Source organism: Echeneis naucrates, chromosome 23, assembly GCF_900963305.1.
Source record: "Echeneis naucrates chromosome 23, fEcheNa1.1, whole genome shotgun sequence".
NCBI lineage: Eukaryota > Metazoa > Chordata > Actinopteri > Carangiformes > Echeneidae > Echeneis > Echeneis naucrates.
In genome coordinates, this window is record NC_042533.1 from 8,133,103 (window position 1) to 8,149,768 (window position 16,666).

Below are 16,666 nucleotides of genomic sequence, written 5' to 3' on the forward strand. Positions count from 1 at the left end.
TTCGATATAATGCCAGACTGTCCGTGCCCTCAATCATGACTGAGCTTTTATTGTAAGTGGATAAATTGTTGTAGTGGTGGTTTTGTGTGGATGTGTGTGTTTGAATCATTGCTATGAGTGTTGCCCCTGCTGCCCACCACCACAGGCTCAATACCAGAGACTATTTACCAGAGTCCTCAGAAGAGAGAAAAAAAAGGGATTTCTTTGTCGCTTTGTATGTTTTTGGAAAATGAAATGTGAATAAAGAGATTTTCTCTCTTTTTGTTGCAGTAGTTTTGAAGAGCAGGCCTCACTTTGTTTCCCATGAATTGCCTTTGAACTCTTGAAGTGCCAGTTGCTCCATTGAACTTGGAGATAGGTTTGGAAAAACGTTCTGATTTGGCAGTCAGAGTTTGTGGTGTGAAAAGCTCTGCAGAGGAGGAAGTGAGCACTCGTATGCTGGAGATTATTATGTTTTGGACAGACTCAGCAGAGTTCCAATGAAATCAGGAAATAATCTCAGCATCAGTCATCACACGCTGAGGACATTTAGTGGAGAACACACCCATCACGCTTTTGTACACGCTTATGTTACAATACCCACCTACTCGGGCTATTATTATTATTTTGCCTTAACTTACAACAACGCGGCACAAATCATTCCTCTGTTAAATGTGGACAAATTGCTCATTCCCCACTTGCTTGCTTTGTTATGCAGCCGGTGTTATGTAGCTGACTAATAAGCACAGTTAAGGGGCTAAATTCATCTGACAGTTACCACCACCAGCCTGTAATGGATCATCACACACGCATCAAATCACATCACATCACATCACCAGGCGGACGGCGCTGACTCAACCTGCTGCCTTCTTGAACCTCTTAGGAAGTTGACTCACACAGCATGCGTCACAAATCAAGCTCAGCACAGCGTGTGCCAGAGGTTTCCAAACATTTCTGTCTGACCTTCCCCGCAACCCATTTAAGCAGAATTACCCCTTCACCAGAACTGTCATCTGTTTATCTGTTACTTTTATACTTGTTTATAGTCTCTTTTTAACTATCCATTGCGACACATGATTTAATTTATAACTTATTAGTGTTTGCTATTTTCATCATTAATTCATTTAGCTTAGCTCTTGTTTCTGCCACTTACCCATCTGGCTTAATTGCTTAATGGTTATATCTGTCTATCAGCTATGTTTAGCAAACAGTTTCAGTTGTTTATGTCCTGACAGCAGGGAGTCATTAATGAAGACAGGAGATTTACATCAAACAGGGTCAGTACTCAGATGGGCCTGCAAAAATCAGACAAACAGGTTAAAAACAAACTAAGTACAAAGACAAGGAAATAGTTTGTGTGTTTGATGAAGAAAAACTGTCAGAGGACAGTGAGAAAACAGCAGCTATATATACACAAGGTGTGGGGGGGGGAATCAAACAGGTGAAACACATCAGGCCAGGATGGGTGATCAGAGGAGGGAAGGTAGACTAAGACCAGGAAGTGATGACACCCAGGTGGATGTGTTGAGCCTTGACTTTTAACAAGTCAACACAACAATTTACCTTTTAGATTGAGCAATGCTGATGGTTTATTCAGTGCTCTCATATATTTTGAACTTTCTTGTTTCTAGCAAGTGACTCATTTCAACCACTGATCCATAACTTTCAGATAGATGAACTGACTTTTGACTCACTTTAAACCATCATTCTGTTTTTTTTTTAGTGTTAGGATTTATCAATTTCATTTGGCTAATAGCTAATTATTTATCAATTATTTTCAAATGTAAATTGATAACATTGATGCTCAACAATCTCACTATTAACTTGCTACCTAGTTTGTGTTACACCACGTCCATGTAAACCTATTGTGTCACACACCAGTCATGCCACTTTAGAAATAGATTCAGAATTTTATTTTCTCTTCTACACAAATATGTCCACCTACATGCACAGCACTGGCCGCCACATGAACTTGGCCCCCAAACAAACACATGCTTCCAAGCTGTGATCCGCTGATAGAACAAGTTCCAGTAAAGTTTTAGAAGGTCGATGAGACGAAGGTCTTTGTTTTCCGTCTCTAGTAACTCCCTCTGCATGATACGCCCCATTTACAGCTCCAATTTTATCCATTACCCCCCCCCCCCCAACTGCCAACTTGCTCCACTTCAATACATTTCTCCTCTCTCTTTGTCATTCTCTGGTTACAAGTGTCATAGCTGAAACAGCAACAAGATGAAGAAAGTTTAAAAATATATAGAGGGACAATAATGGTGTGTTGTTGCTGTATCGTCTTGGTGAACACAATACAGCAATAAACACAATTTTCGTTTCTACCATGCCCTCTGTCTTCCTCTCCACTCTGCTTGCAGTAACACTAAGTCCTGTAAGAGAGTGTAAACAAGCTGTTGCCAGTAAATGTAAAAAAAACAAGAAACAAAATAGCAACCAGATGCAATCCACAAATACACACACAGACAACAAACCATGTGTGGTAGATGTGCTGGATCAAAACATATGCAAGAGGCAGAGAGGTGGAGAAGGAAAGGAAGGCTAGATCAGTGCTTGAGAATGCAAAAATTCCCCAGGAAATAAATGAGAAAATCAAAATTTAAGTGATGATTACATAATGTGTGAGAGGGGCTGATGGATTTCGATTGAAAATCAGTGCAAACCACCGACTGACTGACTGACTAGTGACTTCATGAATACACAGTGGATTTAATGTGCATACATATCTACAGTTTCCTATATCGCTATGTGTTTGAGTGTGGGCTTGCGGATGTGTCTCATGTTGGCTCCTGGTTGGGAGGGTTTGAAAGGGGCCTGGGCTCCGTAGGGTTTAGGCAGAGGGAGGGAGTCCGTCTGAGGGATGTACGCATTAGGGCGAGCTTCAGCTGTGGTGTATTCTCCATTGGGCAACTGGTTCCACTCCTCTTCTTTAGCCAGCTACACATGCACACCCCCCCACACATACACACACACACACACACACACACGCCAAAGGGTGTTTTAATATTTAATGTAAGACTGAATGACCTTGAACTAAAAAGTTAAAATACAACTTTCCTGAATTTTAATCATGAAAATGGAATAATTAATTCCTCAATTTATTTATCTTTTAATATCTCAAGACAAAAGCAAGGCCACAAACGAACAGTTGAGCTCAGAATCCCAAGGCTGGTGAAAGTTTGATCTGAGTTTCATTTTTCTTTTTTTGACATTAACTCCCTAAATGAAACTGTCTATTAGAGATTAATGTCTTTGGATTCAATGATATTGAGACATAGTTGCACTTCTTCAATTATCTTTGTGGAAGGTGATCACTGGATGACTTTTACCAACATTATTAATGCATGTTTCTGTTGAAGGACTAAGGTTGTGAAGTATTTTAGAAAATTAAAATGAACTCTTCTTACAGGAAGACAAGTAAAATCCTAAACCTAGCTATTTTTTACACATAGAAAATGAAGTTGAATTATACAAAACTAGAAAACTCGGGTATTTATTCATTCCTGGAGAGTTTCTTTCCTGCTTGAAGTCAACTGGTAGAAAACTGACAGTGACTAGAAAAATTGATTTAAACCCAACATATCTGATGAATCAATTTGTAAGCATGTCTGGTTCCTGATGAGGAAAAGGAAAACAAGCATTCCAGCTCACTCACATCTTCATGACACGACAGTCCTCTCCTCGACTTTCACCCCACGACAGCATGTAAATGAACTATGCCTAAATCTCACTGAGACTTCAAAGAACGGCAATTTTCTCACGCCTATGAACAGTTTATCTGCTGGCATGTGATCTAAGCCGTGGACATAAAAAAGGAATAATGGCTTTGAATGAAGGAAAAAAAAAAAAAAAAAAAAAAAAACTACTGCCAATAAATAAACAGGAAAAGGCCCATTGCATTTATCAGGTTCACACACACAGTCGTACTTTAAGACAGAGCTTAAACTGCATGATTGATAATGAAAGACTGGAAATGCTGTAGCAATGTTTCGGTTTCCGGATGTGTCATCCTATTTTATGGTTTGGCAGAGTGGTGTGGTGGTTGAGGAAATGGTTTCAGACTGGTTTCAGATACCACTGATCCATGTGTGCATGTGCATTATTTTTCATTCCTATCATGTACCCACTCCACCCACTTCCTTTGACTCTTACTGTCTTCTCCTCTTACCGCCCAGTGATCTTCGTGTTTGTGTGTCTGTGTTTCTTTACCCTCTCCCTCTCCTCTCTGTCCCTCTGCCTCATCTTCTTGTCACGGAGCATCCTCCTCCACTCCTCCTCTATCTCAGGGCAGGGTGGCAGGTCCTGCTCCAGCCGTTGCTGGCACCTGTCCATCTGGAAGCACAGAGCCAGAGGGAGAAATATTCACTTTGCATTCCTATCACTGTTCAATCTTTGCTCACCTGGCCCGAGTTAGGACTGAATTCTAACTGAGCCCAAAAACAGATGGTCATATTAGTATCAGAATTGGGGCATTTTCTACTTGTTGTCGGGTCTTCAGTGTGCTGCAGGTATACATCAGCTGCTGGAGTTCTTTGGGTTATTAACAGTTCTCTTTAAATGTTTACAAGGCATGTGGGAAACCCTCTCATTTTTATGAGTTACATTTTTTATTGAGACAGAAGGCTCTTTTCTCAAACCGGTCTTAGTATTTATATAAAATTTTGCTTAAACGCTGGTTTTTTGCCAGTGGCATTCCGATCTTCAGGGCAGATGTGTATCAAAACGTAAATAAAATAATTTATTGCTCTTTATTTGCTAGCTTCAGTAACACCAGTGCAAATTTGGTCATGCTACCTAAGAAGCTGATGTTACTGTTTACATATTGCCAGCTGAGTTGCTCTCCTTTACTATGACCTCAAAGGACCAGACAGATGTTGAACTGTATCACGGAAAATGTGGGAGCACAGCATCTGTACAGGCAAGACCAGGTTATGTTCGTTAAGAAAATGATGTAAGATTAAAAGGCAAATGTCTGCAAATGTCCACTTTATGGAGCTGTTCCTTTCAGCTTATTGTTTTGGTTCACATCCCTTTACAGTTATTAGTCAGTCTCATAGCTCCAAACATTTCCAAGTGTGCTGAGCCCACAGCTCAGTACCAGCTGAGCACCAAACAGCAGACAACTTTAGCTTTTGGCTGGTAAATATGAAATATTTCCAGAGCCAAACATTTCCCCCTCCTCTACTGGGAGATCACAACAAAGCTGGAAATGTTGTGAACACAGCTCCAACAAAACATCCTCATGCTGCATCAGGACTCCTGGATGTAAATACTGGCAACAATTTGCTAACAAATTAGTCATAATAAATGTTTCAAGCTAAATTCAGATAAACTTACTGTTAATGCAGTCTTTTCTTTTTTTCTTTTTTCCAAGTGGCAACAATAAAATGTTCCTTGGTTGCTATGGATACGTTATGCTTTATAATTATGGATAAATTGATTGCTAGTATAGGAATCCAGTGGTCGGTAATCTGAAAGCAAATTCTTTCACTTATTGTGTCGTGCCTGTAGCTTTGACTGCAGGCATTATGTTAACTGGTTGTGTGTCCCTCTGTCCTGTGACCATACAAATTGGGTCTTTGGCCATAACTGAATTCATACTGTACATTAATGATGACACAGCTTAATGTGCTGTCATACGTCTAATAACAAATCTTTCACAGGACAAGATGAGAAGGGGGATGACACTTTATATACAAAAGGTCAGTTCGACAGCAAAGTCAAAATATTTTGCCAAAACCTTCCAGGCCGTTATTCAACGCTGTAAGTCAGGACCACAAGGGGAGATGGTGACCATGTTTGCTCCGACCCAGGCTGGTGGCGGCATAGGGCCATGAGATAGTACTTCTAGTTGACACTGCTTTATTTTTATGAACCCACTGGAGGGTAAGCAAATTTTTTATTTTATTTTGTCTCTTTTTTTTTTTTATTCCTTTCGATTTATTTTATTGTGAAAATGAGCAAGATAAATGGCTTTGAGGTGAAAGTTGGGACTTTATTTTTGTCTGTCCTTCTGTGATCGCAGGCAGCGGAGAGTGACAGGAATAAAATGGAAAGACAGTGGGATGCTGAGAGGACAATGTGCAACTTTGTGACACGGTTGTGGGTGTACAGTGGAAGTGAGTGAGACCACCTCTGACCTGCAGTTCTCTCTCTTTGATCTCCTGTTGTTGAGTCAAAGCAATTGCTTGCTTCATAGCAAGTTCTGCAGAAATGGCCATCAGACGGTAGTTGGTGTTGACTATACGAGTTCGGAGGTCATTTAGCTAGAAATGCGCGCACACAGACAGACAGACACACACACTTTAGATCAAATTTACCTTCATTATTAGCTTTTGTTATGACATGCTTCCAGAAGCTATTTATGTAATGAACCTTGTTCCATTTGCTTTTGTTTAATGTAATGCTCTGTGACCTTTGCCCACTCTGCACGCTCCTCACATGGGTGAATGTTACAAGTGTATCTCAATGTGCGCCTTATTGTGTATTCTTTTGTCTTGAAGCTGGTGACTGAGTTTGTGATATCTGATAGGTGTGTATGCTGGCTAAGTTTTATCTGTGTCCGTGCATGTGTGTGTTGACCATGTTGTCTACCTTCTTTCGAAGTGAGAGTTGGTCCTGTTGGCAGGCCTCAGCCTGCTGTCTGAGTGGTTTTGAAAGCCGGGTTACCTGGTCCACAAGGAGCTCTTTTTCAAGCAACTGTCTCTCACGTTGGGCCAAGTTCATCTCGAGCTACATGTGCGCACATAGATACATGACAATTATGCTTGTGCAACAGTTTTTAAAGTTTTCTAAGAATCCAAAAAACACAACGAAAATTATTTACTTCAGTACCTGCTCAATTTTCTTAAGCAGTTCTGTAGTAGATGGGTCTTTGCCTTTCAGCTCTTTGTAATCGACAGTTTGATTCAGACTTTCAAGAGTCCTGTCTCTGACCTCTGAAAGCTGAGAAATTGAGAGAATTAGAGACAGAGACAAGACTTGACTGCATGTAAGAGCACAGTGAATTGAGATAAAAAAAACAGGGTCAAAAATCAAGTTGCTGTCTTGCTGTGTAGTAATAAAAATAATACAGAAATTTCCCATGGGACAGCACACTTCACATAAATGAACATTTCTGTCTGCTTCAAGTGGCTTGTCCTCCAGGCATTTAAGATACACATTTCGATGGGGATTTAAAAAAAGCCATTTTTCAGCTAAGTGTAGTGCCTATGTGAGAGACATTGCCACTAGGTAACAAGTCACTGGCAAAGTGTGATGAAAGAAACAAGAATTTTAAACTCCACAGGGTCCCTTCTCAGGTGCTGTTGTTTGACAGCCTGACAGACAGAGGAGGAGTGAGGATACAAAACAAAGCACAAAGAGGGAAAAAGAGTGAAGGCAGACAGGACAAGAGAGGGCACTGAAATGGCACGAGAGGACATTTTAGATTCAAGCCTTTGGCCTTTAGACACTCACATGATTTTGTGAAAAAGAGTTGAGATGAACAATAGAAATTAAATAAAAGGCTAATCAAAGGTACATCACTTTTTAGAGGGTCCCCATCAAAGACAGTGCAATATTTGAACAAAATATATAAAAATGTGATTGTTTAACAAGGAAACAGATGGATTCAATGTGTTTGTTAGACCTCAAGGATACACACATTTACAATAGTTCCAGCATCAAATGTTTTATAAATTCGCTGATTTTACATTGCAGTGAAAGTAGAACAGCCACCAGAAGAAACATATGTTGCTTGCAAAGGATTAGCTCGAACGCAAAGTATTCAGAACAAATTCTAGTGTAGATCTCAAAGTTTTGATAGATGGTTAATGTCAGACTTAATATTGGGGGAAATATGAATAAAGTGAGACACAAGACATGCAGACTTTTGTATGAAACGCTCAGTGAAGTGTCGTGGATACACAATATATACTTTAAATATGTGACACTGTTTCAAAGTATGGAAATTAAAAGAAGTTTATGTTGCAAAGATTTTCACCTAGACACTTTCACTGAATGGCGGTCGATTGAGCCAGCGATTGATAAAAATATCTCCTTGCATTTTATATTTTTATGAACTGGGTATTTATTATGACTCACCCATAAAAATCATGAGAATTTTTTTATGGGTACAGGGATTGTAGAGCCACAATTAGAGTAGCTACTGTGTCTCAACAGGGAAGTTAATGCAAAAACTCAGCGGACCAATTACAGCAAAATAATAGTAGCTTATAAATAAAGTGTATGAAGCTGAGATGAAGCAGCCCTGACAGATAACATGAAATGAACATTAACAGAAAATAGAGAGAACAACTTGTTCAGATGATAGGAGAGAAAAGGATACATGAGAAAATATTAACAGAAGCCTGGGGAGATCAACAAGGTTGACATATTTAAGAAGAAATGAGGAAGAAATGATTGGCTCGACCACAGAAAGTAAAGTGCATTGGAGAGAAGTTGAAGAGAAAGACAGGGTGTGGAAAATTATTGCGCATTGGCGGTCTGACATACCATGACCTGGCTGATGTAACCATTGCTTCTCTCCATTCGACCATACAGTGCGTGTGTGTACTTGGATGCATGTTAATGTGCCTGTGTCTAATCTGAAAGTGTGTGATTCAGACTTGAAAGACAGAATGCAGCAAAGTGAGGATTCCTGTTTTTTTCCCCCATTCCTTCATGGGTTAAGATTAATGAAGCCTCACTCGTGCAAACAGACAGAAAGTCTGAGTAAAACAGATTAAGGTGTTCAACCTGCTAAAATGATGTTTCCCTTTCAAAGTCATATGACAAAGTTTCGATGTATGGCTGCCATGTGATTAATGGAGGTGTTTGTTAGGTTAAAGTTACAGAAAAAAGTTGAGAGGCGGAAACAATGACAGTAAGCTACTGAAAAGCAGACAGAGATGAGATGGAAACAGATTTACTCAGAGACACTGATAAAACAGACAGACAGGGGAAGATAAAGTGAGGAAGAGCAAAGGGTAGACAGCATGAAGCCTGGAGTAAGAAAAGGTACAGAGATTGGTTGCGAGAGCAGAAAAGAAAAACAGACAAGCGATGCTGAAGAAGAGGAACTGGGACTGACGAACAGGGACCCGTGTTATCTACACTTTTCAGAGAGAATATAACTTTGACAGCAAAACCTTGTTCATGATGCGAGGAGCTGAATTCACAATTAGGTTATCTCAAAAACAAAATTAAGCAACAAAGCAGACTAGATGTTCCCATTTCATGCTGAATGTACAAATGAAAGTCACTGAACTGCAAAATATGGTAGTGACACCATAAATTGAAGTTGAATTGAATTTTGAATTTTAAAGAGGGAATAAATGATACAGCAGCTGTTGTGCATACGTTTACATCTTTTAAAAAGGGGATTGAATTTTTTGTCAAGCCTCAAGAGGGGAACTTTTTCCATGGCACAGAGTGAATGGCATTTGATTTCTGGCTAACTAAGAAACGCACTGTCAACAAACAGGATGCACTTCTGACTGGAGCAGGTCATAACCCTGTTCAGTCTCAAAACTTTTTTCAGACTTTTTTCTCCCTCTCTGTTAATGTACCACTTATGGATAAGAGGAACAGAAGGTCCTATTTCCTAAAGCTGAGTTAACCAGTGGCTTCCCAGAAACTGGCTGAGGGAAAGCTTGTTAGCTCAGCTTACCAATAAAAGCTGTGATTGCTACCAAACATTACTTTTTGTTCATATAGCTACTGCCGGTTGGCGTCAACAAAAATCCATAATCTTTGCAGTTCATTAGTGCCTTTTAATTCTTGATAAATACAACTTTGCCTCCTTCCATACACAAGTAAAGCCAAACCAAGCCAAAATAAAAGAATTCCAGTTTGACTTGCAGTGGAAAAGGAGAGTGTTGAGAATTTAATTGAATAATGGATAGTCACTACAAAGAAACCTCCTTGCATCAAAGATGTTTTAATATACTTCAAAGCTTAAATGAAGAAGAACTTTTTGAGATGTCACATTCTGCAAACACTTGCCTGTGATGAGTGTGTGCCCAGGCCTAACTTTGGAGCATGATTGATCTGTTTTCCACCCTCATACGTATCCACCCTCAGCTATTTAAAAACTACATGACGGATGGATATACAGAACGTCTGTCACTCTCCTTCTCCCGGCTCTGCTCTTCAATCAGTCTTTTTTTCCTGTGTGTTGCCCTCACTCTTAACATTTTTATACCCGTCTTCCCGCTTTTGTTTGTCTTTTTCTTTGTATTCATCTGTCTTTGTGTCAGTGTCCCTGTTCTGCCTGCCTGCATCTCTGTTTTCTTCATCTGACAGTCAGAAAGAAGAGCTGCTTTCTTGGCTCATGAAAGCTGTAAACTGTTGAACATATGAAAGGATCCATGCAGAATAAAATTTGCATATCATTTAAATAATTTCATCTCAGTTAGTAGTTAACATGATGGCTTCAAAAGCCACATAATGGCTGGCACACTGCATATTTAACAGCGTGATAATAAAGATAAATAATGACCTTATTTATATAACACTTCCCAACAATGCGTTACAAAGTGAATCCCAATTAAAAGACATGAAAGACAAAAGGGACAGCGCAGTATGACAGAAAGGTCAGTAACTGTGGTAAAATGTAATCATAATAAGGTTATGTAAGGTTAATTAAGAGAACATGTGAGCAGAGGAGACGAAGTGAAGCTTTCCTAGGACCCACATGAGGAATACATTATAATTAGAAATGAAACACACATTCTACTTTGGATTCTGTGCCTGGATGTTAGAAATATACGAAACTTGTGGACACTGGTAATGACAAATTTACTCAAAGTTTAGGGATATAAAAAGACCTAATGATAAATAATACATGTCTCTTAAGGAGAGATTTGATTGCTGGTGCCGACTTGGACTCCTCAGGCAAATCACTCCTGTGCTTTGAAGCCTCTGACAAAAACCCTCACTTCTCAGCCTCTCGTTAGGATACCCAAATAGTTACAAAGTAAGATTCCTGCCTAAAGAGGACCTTGCATAACATTCAATACTCACAAAACATAAATGGCAAAATTATGAACTGGTGCAGAAAATGACCAAAAGTGAATAAAATTTAAAATATATTCACTATTCACTATTATATTTGACTTTTGGATTTAAGTTTTTGTAAATTTGAGGCAGTGGTGAAAATACTGCTTTTGGACAAACTAACCCCAAGCCACACCCTTAATATTCAACAACAAGTGATTCATCAAAAAAACAAAACTACTTACAGATGCTGTAAACCTCTGTGCGCTGGACCGTAATCTGCCAAATAATCCTGTATCCTGCCAAAACCTCTGACTCACATATATTTTAATTGGTAATGCTGAGAAGGCCGATACAAGGCAGGAGATATTTATGGAATATTTATTTAAAAAAAATGTACAGAATGAGTAACAACACTATGCCTTTTGGGAGATAGGCTGAAGTTAAAACGACTGCACTAGATTTGTATTAGACATATTTGTAGCAATCTACAAGTCAGTACAAAAATCCACCTGGAAATCTGTTGTGGCTGCATGAAGGAGCGTTATTGGTGGTCCTAACATGGACGACCGTACCATAGTCATGACTAGAACCTGTATTATCAGCCTTCTTTGGATCCATTTGGATCCATTGCTTCTCTTGATTGCCATTTGCCTGTCTGATTTGAGTCTGTGACATAAGGCACACATACACATACTTCCACATTCTCACACATCCATGGTCGATCAAGACATGGCCCGTACTAGTAATGAGTTCCAGATAAGTTGAAAAAGTTTCAAGAGATGGACAGCCAAACAAAATGACACAGTCTTGGGAAGAGCACAGTGTATCATCAGCCCCACCCTGTTATAAATCCTATTCCGTGGCTGGGTGCAGGCTTCAGAAGTACAACTCTCTCTGCATCTTTGTTGTAGATAGTTGCATGACTATATGTATAATTGAGGTCTAGCTAGTCATTAGGAGATTTTTCAAAAATATTCAAATGTTGCTGCAAAGGAGTTATCTCGGCTTACCTGATCTCAATGTGTGTGCAGATGTGTGTACTTCTATGTGTGTTAGTGACGATGACGTGCCAGCAACTCATAAACAAGCCATACATTTAGAATCAAACACAAACCTATGTTTGTTTTGAAGCAATTAAAATTCTTTAGAGCAAATGAAACCCTCAGAGTATATTGAACTTCAATAGTCTTGCAGATGGCCTAATCTATCTTTGTCAAAATCTTCCATCAAACGGATGGGGGGTTTGTTTGCATTGAACAGATAAACTGGTCACAGATGAATACAAATACACAATATATATGATAAATCGACAGCGAGGTAGTTGCATAGAGAATGAATTCGCATAGAGAATGAATTTGCAACGAGAATGAATTGAGCAGACAAGCCTCCCGCAATAGAAGAGACCGCTGTGATTTACTTTTTGTGCCCAGAAGAGATGGCTGTTTAAAAGGAAAACAGCGATTTAGAAAATGATTTGCTATTTACACGCAGCGGACACGCAGTTTTCAGGACGGACTAGAATGGTGAATGGATTAAAAGGCAGACAGACTAATACACTAACCAGATAAAGTGTTAACTGTTACAAAGTCTCATCAGTTGCATTTGTATCCAAACAAACAGTCGTGCCAGCAGCTGTAAAACTGGACTCAGGCACAACAATACTCAGATTAAAATGCTAGGCTAATGTTCATGAGGTACAATGTTTTACCGTGTTTCCTATCATAGTTTACTGTGTTAGCATGTTAACTAGCACCAAAGACAGATTATTACAGATTATTTTGATGGAAAAAAAATTGAGAGGAAATGTGACACGTGTCACATTTGTGTCACAAAATCACTGCCAATTCAGGCTGATATGAAGATATTTTACTTGATGAGTGGAACTTTTGAGCTGGTGGTTGAGCTGAACGAAAGTGCAAGGGATTGGTCAGCTGGCTACATCTAGAGCCGAGGGCTCCAACTCCGGCTCTGGAAAGCTACTGACCCGATTTAAATGATCAGCTCGTCATCAAGCTCTGCTGAGGTCTGATAAGGGCCCACTCATTTGAATCAGGTGTGTTGGAGCAGGAAACATTTAAAACATGCAGGACAGCAGCTCTCCAACTGGAGTTGGGGACCTCTGATCTAGAGGATAAAGAATAGGTCAAGAGTTGTTGAGGTATTTCAGACTGATTGACACAAAATTGGGATAGAATTTACTGCATGTACTGCCAATGCAAGGTCAGTCAGAGAGGGAGAGAAGGAAAGGGAGGTAGTTCGGAGAAAAATGCAATGGGAAGTACACTAAGGATGTGTTGATCAAGTTTCTCCAAATAAAAAAGAAAAAAAAAACCTTGAGAATACCTTAAAGGAACAATGAAAGAAGGCATTTTCAGACCAAGGCAAAGTAGAAAAGAACTAATGGTGAGCTAAAAAACAGAAAACAAGAGTGACAGAAAAAAGATGGCACCAACGGGACCCCTTGTAGTAAACGATAAACAGCAGACGGAGTAACCAGATGGAGAAAAGGGAAGGGGTGTTTTTCAAAACAGCAGCACATGGTGAAGCCTGTTCCAACACTGCGTTCATCCAAAAGAGCACAAGGCTCATATGAGAAAAGTCTGGTCCAGCAGCAAGTCAAAACCAGTCGCTCTGATGCAGAACAGCAACACACCCAATCCCACGATACAGCTGCTGGCAGGGAGACTCAGTGTGACTGTGTGTGTCTGAAAACCTTCTGTCTGTCATTCTCTATGCATTGCAGAATTCCTTGAATATGTTGGTGTTTTTATGTTATTTATTAATGCATGTCATCCTTCTGGTAGTCTGAAACAGTGTGCATTTATTTGGGTTTAGATCTTCATTTTCTTTATGCATCTCTGTCTGGAATGTTCAGGGAGAAAAAATAAGGTCTCTGTCTCTGCTGAAATTTCTGAGGATGATTGCATACAGTCAGTCACCTCAACCTGCAACACAAAGAAAACGGTACCAGCTATGAAGTTAGAGGTATAAACTGACCTCTTCTGAGTAGTGATCAAAATCAGCTTACAGCATAAAACTAACATTGAGCCTATTTATTAAAGAGATCTCCCATATTGTCTTGAACTTGTATGTAACTGTTTTTATTGGAATTCCCCAACCTGACAAAGATAGAGATCAACAATGATCTACAATGCCCTAGACACAAAACTCACACAATCATTTTGTTCCTCAGATGATATAAGGTTTGTTTGTTTTACATGAAGATGGGAACACACACACATACCTAACTGGACAATGACCTGAAGATAAGTTCTTTGTGTTTGTATGAAAGCCAGATGCACACTGCAAAAGATTTACCAGTTTTTTGGAGTTGGAGACAACTCCAAGGAAAAGTTTGCAGACACACACATACACAATCTGTACTTTCAGAGCAAATATTATGATCCATACCACAACAGGAAGCTCTAATTGACATTTCTAACTAGCTTGCTGACAGGATTTTGAATCCCAGAAAACAAAGTCACATCCTGGTGTACAGTAGTCTTGCTGAGATTGGAGAAACACGGACAGCAGAATTCTGTGGGACCACTCTGAGTAGTGGCCAAATTAGAAAAACCACACTAGGGAAACTCTAGGAGAGCTATCAAAAAACAACAACACATTACTCCTGCGTGCAATGTTCATACTATAATGTCAGCAATAACACTTACCACAGCAAAAAATAAAAAGCACAAAGCTGTTCAGTGCACCTTTGCTGTAAGTTTTGGGAAGTTGGGGATTCGCAGCAGAGTCAAAAACATAAAGGAATGTGTTTTTATCTTTTCTTTCAAAGAAATAAGAGAAGAGACTAAAACAGTTGAAGAGGGAGTTGGGAGATTGTCACCAGGGTACACAGTTTTTACAATAGAAAAGATCTTAATTAAAGATTTCGGTTTAACAACCTCATAAGTAAACTTTCCACCCACATTTCCACTAATTAGTTTGCAGTTCACTAAGTTTAGTGGGATTGAATAAGTAATTTTTTTATTCTGTGTAAACCTTCAAACTGACCACTCCTAATGTTTGTGTAGTGTGAAGGATAGTGCTTTTCCTACCTCTATCTGCAACATGGTGATCTCTTCCTCCAGCTTTTTCTTAAGGGGAACCTCCTTCTTTTTCAGCTCCATCTGTCTTCTCTCTTCATTGATGGCTGACTGCAATTCTTTTATCTCCTTCTCCATCATCTCTAGCGCCACATTGCCCTTAGCAATGGCCACATCCTGGATGTTCACCTTCTCATGGTGACTGAACAAAACCTCCTCATGCTCCAGAAGCTGAATGCCACTGGTTGACACATATACAGTCAAGGGCACAAACATCATTTGTTGTATAAATCTTCTCCTTAAATTCAGGTAAATTTCCGTAAAATTCAAACCCATAACCTACAGAAAGTTGCGGCGCTGTATTGCTATTTCATGATTCTTGTTTATTTCCAAAAGTGCCTGCTCCTCCTGGTTGATCATTTGTGTGAGTTTCACCAGCTCCTGTTTGTTGTCCTCACTTTGCTTGCTGATCTCACGTTGCTTCCATACAACCTAGGAATGTTGTTTTAAACAAAAGCAGTTCTCAAGTATGCATACACAATAACATTATTCCACTACATACTGCAAGACATTGATTTCTACATTGATATCACTGAATTGTTTGTCTTGCTCTTGAGTGTCTGACAAAGCCCACGGACATAATGAGGAAGCTGTTAAACTTGTGAAACTGGCTTATTACAAAGGAGAACAACAGTAGGTTTCCTATATTGTGTGTTGACTGATGCCATGTGAGTCTGTAAGGACCTTTGAGATGTCATTTTGCAGTTTATTCCTCATTTTGGAGCTATTAGAGAGCTTCTTACGAGCCTTTGTGACCAATCTGGAATGGACATACACAAAGTCACACTAATGATATTATCTGGACTAAAAGAAACACAAATACAACTTCATAAAAAAATGCACTTGTTAAGACAAAACAATAAGTGATAATGTAATCTTCACAAAAGGAACTATACAATCTTAACAAAGCCAGTATTTGCATGCCATGTAAATGCATCCTTTTCTGGATTAGTAAGTGCAAAGTTTTTGTGCAAACAAGTCATACACACATAACTCCAAACCTTGTTTTCTACAAAACACATGCACACACCTCTCCTTGTTAATGAGGATGGTGTGCTGGATATCCATCTCGTTTTCCAGGACCTTAACCTGCTCTGTCAGCTCTGTGATAGTCTGTGAGGCAATTTGCTTCAAGTTGACGTACTTAATCTTCTCTTCCATAAATGTGTCACACAGTTTAGAATACTGCGATATTCTGAAGTGAGAAAAAAAATAATAAAAAAAACACTGATAAGAAAACCCATTGCTCATCTGCATTACAAAGTTGAGCTACTGTACTATCAGATGCAGAAGCTGGAAAACTCTTGTTTAGTATTTTGCTATACACCATATAATATATCAGACTTTATATCCTTAGCCATTAACAGCTATTAATGGCTGACAGAGTCATACTGTGCACGCTCATGATTAATTATCAGCAAATACAAAAAAATTATTACACCACTAGTGTGAACCAACGAGAGGTTTCATTAAAATCTCTATTTACCACTCTTGTAAAATGTAAATTAATGGCCAACAGAGAGGATACGCAACATTTAATTCTCACCTCCTTCTTTTGCTTGACTAGGTACAGTTTTGAGCGGGCAGATTTT

General features: G+C 39.3%; 1 protein-coding gene across 1 annotated transcript in view; it reads right to left on the reverse strand.

The window, feature by feature from the left end:
• Positions 1-2,163: 2,163 nt before the first annotated feature.
• ccdc146 (coiled-coil domain containing 146) overlaps positions 2,164-16,666 on the reverse strand; it is a 39,347-nt gene continuing 24,844 nt past the window's right edge. The window contains exons 15-23 of the mRNA XM_029495620.1: positions 16,105-16,269; positions 15,759-15,834; positions 15,358-15,506; positions 15,027-15,255; positions 6,823-6,933; positions 6,583-6,720; positions 6,129-6,254; positions 4,198-4,320; positions 2,164-2,925 (exon numbers count right to left, since the gene is read on the reverse strand). Coding sequence (XP_029351480.1) covers positions 2,725-2,925; positions 4,198-4,320; positions 6,129-6,254; positions 6,583-6,720; positions 6,823-6,933; positions 15,027-15,255; positions 15,358-15,506; positions 15,759-15,834; positions 16,105-16,269 — 1,318 coding nt within the window. The 3' untranslated portion in view covers positions 2,164-2,724. The remainder of the gene's footprint in view (positions 2,926-4,197; positions 4,321-6,128; positions 6,255-6,582; positions 6,721-6,822; positions 6,934-15,026; positions 15,256-15,357; positions 15,507-15,758; positions 15,835-16,104; positions 16,270-16,666) is intronic.